Below are 12,122 nucleotides of genomic sequence, written 5' to 3' on the forward strand. Positions count from 1 at the left end.
AAAGTGTATTTAAAGTTACAAAATGTTGTCTCTGTCCAAATATTTATGGACCTAACTGTAGGTCTACTTTTAATGAAACTCTCAACATGACTTATCAGTTATCATTAATGTTCCTGCAAACAGACTCCTTGGAGACCCCCTACGTACTATCCAGCTAGACTAGTGTGTCTGTCCCTGAAAATATTCCTGCATGTGTGATTGTTCATGTGTCAACTGCAGGAAACAAACAGGAAGTGAGTGAAGGACACAGGAAATGTTTCCAGCTCGTCCTCCTCTATCAGACATTCTCTCCATACCTGAGAGTCTCCAGTCTCCAGCCTGGATCCTTCAGTCCAGACGACAGGAGCTTAATTCCTGAGTCACCTGGATGATTGTAGCTCAGGTCCAGCTCTCTCAGATGGGAGGGGTTGGAGCTCAGAGCTGAGGCCAGAGAAGTACAGCCTTCCTCTGTGATCAGACAGCCTGACAGACTGCAGACACACAAAACAACAATCAATCTTTTAAAGATCATTTTCTGTTTGTCACAATAACATCTATCCATTTACATCCATTCAATGTAACTTTATTTAAAAGTGACAATTCCCAACAGACAACAACAGTCGTCTGAAGCTGTTTAACAGTGTAAGGTAACAGCCTCCAATATTAGAGAGAAAGGCCCAGAAACCAGACAATCCACTGTGAGCAGCACTTGGTGATGGTGGGAAGGAAGAACTCCATTTGACACAAAGATCCTCCCAGTGAAAACAGGCTCCAGGAGGAGAATCTATCAATCAATCAATCAATCTTTATTGATAAAGCACTTTTCATACAAAGATGTAGCACAAAGTGCTTTACATGGTTAAAAGCGGCCCACCCCACCCCGCCCTCCAACTCACTCCCCACACTCTCATTAACATAAATGATCATGGATAGATATCCACCCCCCACGCACACACACACACACACACACATTCTTAAAGAGTAAAATTGGAGCCGTCTGCACAGGGAGCCGGTCACAGACCGCAGCCTCCAGGCTGGGCACACAGCAGGAGGGAGGCAAAGAAGCCCCCCAGCCAGGTTGAGAAGACCCACAGAGCCCCAGCAGCCACGGTCGATCACAGCCCCGGTGCAGAGAGCCCCCTCCGAAGAAACACTGGTGATATGACCTACTAAAAGTATATACAGAATAAAAAAAATAAAATAAATAAGAATGGGATACAGTATAAATATAAATAGAAGATAATTTAGGTTTTACCTAAACCTAATGTGAGCCCGCCCTCTGGTCTTCGTCAGCACACGAGCTGCAGAGTTTTGTAAAAGTTGTAAAGGTGAAATATTATTTTTGGGGAGACCAGAGAGCAGGGCAGTAATCAATGCGACTGGTAATAAAAGCATCAGCATCTCCGTGTTGGCCCGAGAGAGAATAGGGCGGACTCTGGCTATATTTTTAAAAAGATAAAATCGAATTTTTGTTACATGTTTAATATGTGGGATAAAACCAAGCTCAGAGTCAAAAACAACACCCAGGTTTTTCACTTGTAGTGAAGGACATAGTGAAAATGCCTGTAATTTAGACAAGAGTTTCTCTCTCTGAGCCTCAGGACCGACGATTAAAACTTCAGTTTTGTCCTGGTTAAGCTGTAAAACGTTTTCTGCCATCCAAGATCTTATATCTAAAATACAGTTAAAAAGGGCATCCATTGGTCTGGTGTCATCAGGAGACACAGAGATGTACAGCTGAGTGTCGTCAGCGTAACTGTGGAAGTTCACTCCATGCCTCCTGATGACACCGCCGAGAGGGAGCATATACAAATTAAAAAGTACAGGGCCTAAAACCGACCCTTGAGGCACACCACATGTCATTCTATGGATCTTAGAGGAGCATGTATCCATACTCACCATAAAAGTTCTGTCTGAGAGACAGGAAGTGAACCAGTTGTGTACAGCACCAGAGAGGCCCACCATGTGCTTCAGTCTGTCTAAAAGAATAGCGTGGTCTACTGTATCAAAGGCTGCGCTTAGATCCAGTAGCACCAGGACTGAGAGCTTTTGGGAGTCCCAGTTACATCTAAGATCATTTAAACCTTTAGGAGAGCAGTCTCTGTGCTGTGGTTTACCCTAAATCCAGACTGGAATATCTCCAGGATCTGTCTATCATTCAGAAAATCATTAATCTGAGTAAAAACAAGTTTTTCTAAAGTTTTACTTAAAAATGGTGAGTTGGATACAGGTCTGTATTAAAATCATTACAATCCAAATTGCTCTTCTTCAGAAGGGGCCTCACCACCGTCGTTTTAAAGGCAGCAGGGAAGACACCCAACTGAAGAGAGCAATTCATCATATATGAAAGCTCAGTGTAACACTGGTGGTGCAGTACTAGTAATGGGCATGTAAGACCTGTTAGTGTTACTTCTTGCCTTCTTTGCCTGTAGTACGGGCAGTATAGTTACCTTTAACCACAGTATGAGGACAGAAGGGGAATATGGACCAGATCAGACAGGTTCTAGATTCGTAGGAGCCAAGGGTGTATGACAACAGAGGACTTGTACACAGTAGGTGTAGAAAACACAATTGCATTTATTAGCAATTATTAAAGTTGTGCACATTTAACAAAAGTAGAGCGCGCTTCTTGAAAACAAAATAAAATAAACCCCACAAATAGTCGACCCAAGGATATATTGTCTTTTGTGTCTTTTTCAAAGTCAATTTCAGTCTTTCAATGTTCACTAGTCACTCAGTGTGTTTGTAACCAGTCGGGTTACAATCTACCAGTTCATCCGGCTCTTTGGGCTGGGCTCGCCATCCAGTACTGGAAAAGGGATCCTCGATTCTTCTCAGGTCCTCAAAACCAATCCAATCCAAATAAGCAAAGGGAAAAAACCTGACCTGGGGACCAGGCCAGAACACAGTAGTTCAACATTTAAGCTATCATGTCTGTAACTTATTATTACTACTGGTTGCTTGAAGTGCTTCTAAATTTCTTTCAAAATATTCTATGTTGTACAACAAATTATTCTAATTTCAAAGGGAAAAAGTGCATAGGAAACACACATTTAAAATAATACAAAATAGCTCAGCAGTGCATTAAAAATACACATTGGCTTGAGACTTATCAAGTTTCAGCTAAGTAAAGTGCAGGTGAAGGCACTTAATTTCACGTTGCTAATAGAGATTGAAAATGTGACGTCATTCAAGGGTAAAACCGCAAAGAATTCTGGGAACTCGTGGCAAGAGGTACTAGCACACGCAGGCTTTCAATTGAAATCAGTCACACAGCGATTAAAAGAAACACAATCTGTCAAGAAGCGGTTGTATTATTAACTGCAATAGCCGGTCGCATGACAGCCACGGGAAGCCGACGGGTAAAGAGATCGTTTTTTTATCGGATTACGTCGTTGAAGAGAAATTATTCGAACTGTGTTTCTGAAGTGACAAAGAGCTGACGGATGGCCTGGATTGCAGCCATTCAAAGACCAAATATAATGTCCCAGAACATCCAGCTCACAGGTTAGTCTGCTCCAAACATTCCCACAAAGGTCAGTCTTCTGTTGTAGTTAATACGTCATTTTTCATAACATAATTGGTGATATAGGTTACAAGCAAGTCTGGCGCTGAACAGAAATTGTCGCGCTATGCTCCTTTGTTTATTGTGCATATATATTGTGCAATAGTGAATTGTCCTGACACAATATTGGGTTTCGCTTCTGTTATTACCATGGTACATTGACAAAAACGTATACTTTTATTCACAAGATAAAACAGTTGTTTTGTATCACTAATTGCCCAGTACGATTACAGCATACAATATTATTGTCACTGCTACATTTCTGTAATGAACCAGAAATTATTTCCACTGCTAATTAATTACTGTTGAGCTTAAAGGTCCTATTAATAAACGGTTAACGAATGTGTATTTATGAAGACGATTTGTGAGACTGGTAAACTTATGATACGTATGATGGTCTTTCGTTCTACACGGTGCATTTCAAGGTCCTGTACCCATCCGTCGTTAAACTGTTCCTGGGCTTGTTGCTGTGACCTGAAGTTACTAAACTTCATGAGTGTATGCACTCACTCCAAGAACCGTATAATCATAAATATGAGCGTGGTGAAAGTTGGGCAGCACGCTAACGTATTTTGTCCACTCTGTGTGCTGTAAGGGTATAAACCTTTCACCCCTTTGATTTTTTCCTCGTATCTTTTCTTTGCCTTTTCATCAGGTCTGTCTTTGTACGGACCGGCATTGTTCTCCTTTGTTTTGTACCAATGATTGGTCGCTCAGTGGATCTGACAAACAATCACTAAAGGACTAAGTCCTGCCCCCACACCATTTGTATATTGCATATAACATATGTACATATTAATTAAACTTATGTTTACATGCTTTATCAGTATTTATTATAATTAACTTTGTTTTGATCAATATTTATACTTTTAATGCAGTTTTTAACACTGGGTTACATCAGCTTAAAAAAATCTACCATGACTGGTTGCAGGGTGAGGGGAAAGAGAAGAGATGAGCTCAGAGAGACACAAAAGTTGAGGACAGTCGTGACATATAAAAGCATCAGGAGTGAAAAGAGGGGAGTGGAGAAGAAAGCAGAGCATCATCAACAGCCTGAGCCTATAGCAGCATAACTAAGGGATGGTTCAGGGTCACCTGATCCAGCTCGAATTATAAGCTTTATCAAACAGGAAAGTTTGAAGCTGATCTTCAAAGTAGAGAGTGTGTGTCTCCTGAACTCAAACTGGGAGCTGCTTCCACACCAAGTCCAACATAGCCAGGCTGAGTCGTTAGATTAGTCCAAAGTAAAGTCAGAAAGTCATTATTTTTGTCACATTTTAGTGGAAATGTACAACAACTGTCCAAACGTTATTTCTAAATCTGATATTAAACAGTTTAAATGGTGAAAAAAGCTGTAAAGAAAACAGAGTCAATAAAAGCCTCTTTAGAGGGTCACCAGTTTAAAACTCAGACATTTAAACTGGTGATTCTCCTTCTCTGCTCCATTTCCTCTCTAGACTTCCTGTTCCTAGGAGGGATTTGATTGGCTGAACGTCCTTTCAGCCTTTCTTTAGTTCTTTGGGTGCTAATCAAAGAGGTAAACACACGAGTCATGTGACGTGACATAAGTAGCGCTCTGATTGGTTGGGACTGATAAACTATGGTGCTGTTTGCAAGCTTAGCTTTGCAGAGGCAAGAAAATCTCTTAGATAGGGATGAGACGCTCCACAGTGACGTTTCCACACTTTGGAGCTTCTGAAGTGCAGATGTTTGGAAATGCTGCTCCAACACGTGGTTCAAACACTCAGATTAGGGCTGGGCGATATGTCCCAAAATTCATATCTCGATATTTTTTACCTGGACGGCGATATAAGATATATATCTCGATTTTTTTTTTTTAAAGCCATAAAGTAAGAACAAAAAGAGATTTCTTAGTCAAAGCTGTGTCCCAGATGTCACACAGGCACTTTTATTAACATAGAGCATAGATGTACATAAAATTTACTCAAAAATAAATTATGAGCATTTATTAAATAATCACGCTCCATAAATAAAAGAAAACAATGTTGTTTTTGTGCATAAGAAAAAGCTCACAATTGTGCAGTCAAAATGTAAACTAAAAGACACTGAGCATAGTAACAAAGACAGATTTCATAGCTGCTCTGTTCCCAACTTCTACTGTGTGACTCACAGCATTGAGTTTGAAATCCTCTTCGTAACCACGTCTCTTAACAGGTGACATTTATGGTCCTTATACACAGTAGGGTAATATTACGTTGAAGCACAGTACGTATCACTCCGCGAGGCTCCTCGGTAGCCGTAATGCTCCGACAATCCATCAACCGGTGCAGCACCGTAGCTTACCAAAGTCGTACTAAAACATTTTTTGACAGATTGCTGAGCGCTGTGTACCACATAAAATCTGTTCGCGGCCATCAAGCACAACCAGAATTCATACATAAGGCGCACTGTCAACTTTTGAGAAAATGAAAGGATTTTAGGCTGTGCAGCGCCTCTGGGCTGCATGTCGTTAGCGTGGTTAGCTCGTTAGCGTGGTTAGCTAGCTAACACGTTGACGGCGTCCAGCCCCACGCACGGGGCGATGTGCAGTAACTCGTTAACGGAGATTTGCCGTGTCCATCTTGTCGCTTCCTGCAGGTGAAGCGATGGGGGAGGAGGGGGAGTTGTGTTCAGTGAAGGAGAGGCAAGGCTGAGTAATGTTGCGTAAAGATAAAAGTGGACGAAAGAGAGGCAAACTTGCGGCTCCACAAGTAACATAGACTATATCGATATAAAGGATATTGTCACATCTTATATCTCGTATAAAAATATATCGATATTTTTTAAAAACTCGATATATCGCCCAGCTCTAACTCAGATCACGTGACCTCAGCTGCCACAGGTGGCATACCTGCGGCTTCCATGTTAGCATGTTAGCTTCAACAGGTGGTCAGTGTGAGAGCAGAAGATGATATCAGTGACATCCAAACAAGGAAGGAAGAGACTGTTGAAGGCAGCGAGCTGTGACTGCTGTGAACAGTGTTCTCACACTATTTTCTCCCTGTGTCAACATACATGAGGCTGTTTCAGCTGCAACACACCACAAACACCTTTATACAACTAAATATACTGAGAGCACACTGCTGTGGTTGCTGTGGTAACCATTCATATATCCAGCTGTTTGTGGCCGAGTCTGCTTCCTCATCCTTGGGAAAAACCCTCAAAGTTTGATGCCTTTTTGACTTGAAGCTTTTTGTGATTTGGTTTTATTTGTTGTTCTACACACTGTGAAACAAAGCTAGAAGCCCCTGTGGTACAGTGGGGGACTCAAACCCAGGACCCAACCTGCTCCAACAACAGTCAGAAGGATTTTATTAAGTCTCATTTTCTGTTCATTAGGAAAACATCAATAATGAAGAGCACATGTTTATAGAGGCACATTCGGACCAATGACAACAGTTCATTCACACTGACCTCCACCTTTTTAAATGTGAGTAAACACATCATGGTTCTGGTGCTGATGTGGTATCTGGGACAGGTGATGATTTTGAACTCAGTCTGAGGTTTGATTACATTGAACCTGCACTGCTTTCTCCTGTTTATGACACATTTATACCCAAAGTCTCAGCTGGATAACAAAGAACGAGGAAAAACACATTTGTTGAGAGAATTGTTAACAAATGTGGTGAGAGTGTTGTAATAGTTACAGACAGAACTATGATTTATTTATTTAAATGCATTCCAGGACGTTTTTTACTCACGTTATGTCGCTTCCACGATGTTATTTTTCTCTCCTACAATGTACGTTTCAATTACATTAGCATGACCATTTATCCAAATTAGGCGATGACGTCATTTATCGACTTCCAGCAACTTTTAGGACAGCCAATAGCAATTTTCCTTACTGAGGAGTTGGCAACACTGCTAGGAGCAGTGGGTGGATGGCAGCATCATCATGAAGGATCAGTGTGAGAATACATCATCATCCACAAAGAAAACCAGTCTGAGTGTCTGACACTCTTGTTAGAAAGACGCAGTCGCAGCTTGTGGGTGCAGTTAGCTGGTTTGCTAGTTAGCTGGTTTGCTAGTCAGCTGCTCTGCTAGTTAGCTGGGAGCTAACTCACGTGAACATTTGATGCTAAACTGTCTAAACTGTGTGAGCAGCATTCATTGCTGCTCTGTGTTACTCTCCAGCCTCTCTTTAACTTAGTCCTCTCAGTTTTTTTCCTCCTTACAAACTAGAAAACCTTCTTTTTCAGCTTCTCCTCCACACCCGAGCTGTGGCTAAGGTGCTACCAGCACGCAGGCTCGGTGTGTCCAAATTTATGGGCTGCATCCTCCTGAGGACGCATTTGTAGACCGAATGCAGCCGACAAATACGTCCTCCTTTTCCCCAAATTTGAAGGATGGGTCGGGTGTGTCCTTCATGGACCACCATATCCCAGAATTCATAGCGCGGCCCAGCCAAACTCCAGTTTCTGGTAATGGCGGCCGCTACTAAGATTTAAAATTACTCTTATTAATCTTCCTGGGTCACAAAACTTTTAACATATTTTCAGGCGAGAATGTGAGTGTGTAAACTTCAAATATCTGCTCGGTTTATCATGATATTGCATATTTGCAAAAGTGCTTCAACGTTTTCAGAGACATCTGTTACCCACCAGCTCGATAGCTGGCCGAAAGCTCGAGGGTTACTGAAGCTGCCGAGAACGGCACAACTCCCTGCACATCATTTTCAGATCACTGCGGACTTTCCCTAATCAGTTTAAAAGTAATATATAAGTTACTAAGACAACCTAAAAATGCTATTGTTTGGCTTTTTCCGTGTTTTATTTGTTCGTGAGTAAATCGGTTATGCTGAGATTAAAGTTATTAGATTAGATAAGATAAAATAAAACTTTATTTATCCCCTGGGTGGGTTCCTCCTTGGTTTTTACACAACTGAATAAACGTCAAATAAAAAACTGATTAAACAGAAGTGTGAGATGGTCAACAATTTACGCCAGAGTCCTGTTATATTTTAGATAGCAAGGAGCAGACAGCAGAGTTTTTTTAAACTCCACCGAGACAGCGATGACACCAATCAGAAGGCTAGACCGTCCAATTCCATGGCCGTTTACTTCCGGTCTACCTGACCTTCTGAGGACCCGGCCCACGTAGACCGCGAAGGCCGGGTCCTCAGGAGGATGCAGCCCATGAATTTGGACACGACCACAGTCTTTCTCACTCAACAGTTACACTCGTCACCCAGACTAACACCACTCCACATGTTCACCACTAGGAGGTGCTAAAAGACCACATACAGTGAGATTATCAGTAAATGTCTGCTGTGTCTGACTGTGAGTTTTTACTAACTGGCTACATGAGCAGGATTAGCTGCAGTTCCATCTTTGTAAAAGAGACTCAGCATTAGAACCAAACAGAAACATTTCTACTTTTTCTGCAGCACCAGCTGAATGCATGGAGCCTAAACTCCAGTGACAATGAGACACATACAGTGTGACTGCTGTGACTTTACAGCTGGGCCTCATTCACTGACATTAGTCAGATATGACTGAATCTATATCACACTTAAAGCTTTCTGTAAATGAAAGAATCAGTAAAAACGAGGCACTTTAGTTGATTTTAAACAAAAACTCTGAACATAACCTGATCCAGACAAGGTTATAGGTTCAGCATCAGTAACCACGGTGATGTAGCCAGGTAAACACAGAGCTAGACAGAGACAGACAATTTATGCCCACAATCACACATCTCCAGTTAACCTTGCATGCATGTTCTTGGACTGTGGGAGGAAGAGTACCTGAAGACAACCCACATAGACCACACTATCACCCCTATTTACAGAATTATAATCTAATTAGATGATAAAGTAATAAATTATTTGGTATTTTAATGAAAATACATTTTAGCAATAGTTTATAAGTCAATAATTATAGTTTAAAAAAAGTGACAAATCAAACAGTCAATAAAATCTTCTACAGCTGAAACTAATGTAGACAATGTCGGGGGAGGAAGTAAAAGTAAAAACCAGAGACAATAACTACCAAAATAAAACAGGAAGTGAATAACATTCAAGCTCACTTTAAGCTCAACAGTCAAATTCTGTTTTGTATTAATCTATTGTTTTGAATATTTGTTTACATTTTATGTTTAAGTGAGGCAATGAGCAATATCACTATGACCAAATATATATTTCATCTTTTCAGTCAGAAATAATCAATTGATCATATTTTTATTACTAAATTTTTCTGAAAATCAAATTCTGATATCTGAACAAACAGCTCTGTAAAAACCTTCAGAATACAGGAATCGAACTAGAAGGTTTGGTGGATGAAGCACTGCTAAAATAAAGAATTTGGACTCAGAGGAGCAGACGGGACATTTCATTGCAAATGAAAGACAAAAAGTGAACAAATATCACTAAAAACCCCAGACGCTAATTTCTACATTCAGACTTTTTTAAAATCAATTTTCTGTTCATGCAGTAATAGAAATCAGGTTTAACATGATCATCAGTGGAACATTTTAAATCCTGACCTGAGAGTTTCCATTTTACAGCGTGGACTCTTCACTCCAGCAGACAGAAGCTTCACTCCTGAATCCTGCAGGTCAGAGTTACTCAGGTCCAGCTGTCTCAGACTAGAGGACTGGGAGCTGAGAGCTGAGGACAGCGCTTCAAAGCCTCTCTCTGAGAGCTCACAGTGACTCAGTCTGAAAAATGACAGATAAACATTAAACAAACACTGTTGATAAATTGCAATGAGGGTGCACAAAAGAGTTTTTAGATATTGCAATAAATCCTGTTTTTTTTACTAAGAGTCAACACTAAGAGATGACACTAACATAAAACTATTACAGAAGTTTAACTGACTTTTTTCCCATTTAGTGGCTTCTTATTGATTAATTCTGTCAACTGATGAAAAGCACAACATAACTTGATCTCACCTCAGAGTATTCAGTTTACAGTGTGGACTTCTCAGTCCTGCAGAAAGAAACTCCAATGCTGGACCCTGCAGGTTGTTGATACTCAGGTGCAGCTCTCTCGGAATAGAGGACTGGGAGCTGAGAGCAGAGGACAGAGCTTCACAGCCTCTGTCTGAGAGGTCAGGGACACTCAGCCTAAAAAACAAAAACAAAATAAAAACATAATCTGAAAAATTGTCATTTGATAACAAACTGTTTGTGATTAATTTAAATCACTTCTTGTGTTGAACCTTTGAAAGAAAGACAAATGCCAGTGTGCATTACTATTTATGGCTAAAAAACGACTTAGTTTAAAAATGTTCCCTGTGTTAATATAAAGACCTGGAACTTACTCACTAAATGCTAAACAAAAACAAGTGATGACTCATTCTGATGATGTGGTTCTGTTGGCTTCATCGGGTGAGGGCCTCCAGCTCGCACTGGAGCGGTTCGCAGCCGAGTGTGAAGCAGCAGGAATGAGGATCAGCACCTCCAAATCTGAGGCCATGGTTCTCAGCCGGAAAAGGGTGGAGTGCCCACTCCGGGTCGGGGATGAGGTCCTGCCCCAAGTGGAGGAGTTCAAGTATCTCGGGGTCTTGTTCGCGAGTGATGGGAGAAGGGAGCCGGAGATCGACAGACGGATTGGGGCTGCAGCTGCAGTGATGCAGACGCTGCACCGGTCCGTCGTGGTGAAGAGGGAGCTGAGTGTAAAAGCGAAGCTCTCAATTTACCGGTCGATCTACGTCCCTACCCTCACCTATGGCCACGAACTGTGGGTAGTGACCGAAAGGACGAGATCGCGGATACAAGCGGCGGAAATGAGCTTCCTCCGAAGGGTGGCTGGCATCTCCCTTAGAGATAGGGTGAGAAGTTCGGCCATCCGGGAGGGGCTCAGAGTAGAGCCGCTGCTGCTCCACATCGAAAGGAGCCAGCTGAGGTGGTTTGGGCATCTGGTAAGGATGCCCCCTGGGCGCCTCCTTGGTGAGGTGTTCCAGGCATGTCCCACCGGGAGGAGGTCCCGGGGCAGACCCAGGACACGCTGGAGAGATTATATCTCTCGGCTGGCCTGGGAACGCCTTGGTGTTCCCCCGGATGAGCTGGAGGAGGTGGCTGGGGAGAGGGAGGTCTGGGCCTCTTTGCTTAGGCTGCTGCCCCCGCGACCCGGCCCCGGATAAAGCGGATGAAGATGGATGGATGGACTCATTCTGTGAACAGGTGATAGGCAAGACTGTAAGTATGTAGCAATGAGAGGGAAGGCTGGCTCATATCCTGGTGAGTGAGGGTTAGTTACTCTAGGAAAAGGTCAAGATATGATTGAGAGATTCTGGGAGACTGAACCAGTGAAATTTTCATGGAAATTATTTCAATTAAAGCAGATATAGTGATTAGTCTTTCCATCAGTCGTCCACAAAGCAGTGAGATAAAGTCTCAAGTCTCATTCTGCACAGTGTAAATGTCAGTGTCCTCCGGGTCCTCACTGATCATTGCATTCTGTCACAAATTGTCATGGTTCACAGATTGTGTACAGTCGGAAATCAAAGTGCACGACATAGGAGAGATTGAAAAACAATCAAGCATGCAGATCTAACAAAAGAAAACCAGAAGAAACACGAGGAATATAATTGATTCAGCAGCTGCAGATCCTTGGAACTGTACTGGTGAGGCAGATTGT

General features: G+C 42.0%; 1 protein-coding gene across 5 annotated transcripts in view; it reads right to left on the bottom strand.

The window, feature by feature from the left end:
* LOC146498537 (protein NLRC3-like) overlaps positions 1-12,122 on the bottom strand; it is an 80,340-nt gene that overhangs the window by 61,889 nt on the left and 6,329 nt on the right. For 3 of the 5 annotated variants that reach the window (XM_085139915.1, XM_085139916.1, XM_085139921.1), the window contains 2 exons: positions 10,433-10,606; positions 10,025-10,198 (listed from right to left, as the gene is read on the bottom strand). In XM_085139915.1, coding sequence (XP_084996041.1) covers positions 10,025-10,198; positions 10,433-10,606 — 348 coding nt within the window. Of the gene's footprint in view, positions 1-296; positions 471-10,024; positions 10,199-10,432; positions 10,607-12,122 lie in introns of all 5 variants that reach the window. The other 2 variants (XM_085139924.1, XM_085139917.1) reach the window with 1 other exon arrangement.

The sequence above is a fragment of the Neolamprologus multifasciatus genome, chromosome 18 (genome assembly GCF_963576455.1).
Source record: "Neolamprologus multifasciatus chromosome 18, fNeoMul1.2, whole genome shotgun sequence".
Classification (NCBI taxonomy): domain Eukaryota; kingdom Metazoa; phylum Chordata; class Actinopteri; order Cichliformes; family Cichlidae; genus Neolamprologus; species Neolamprologus multifasciatus.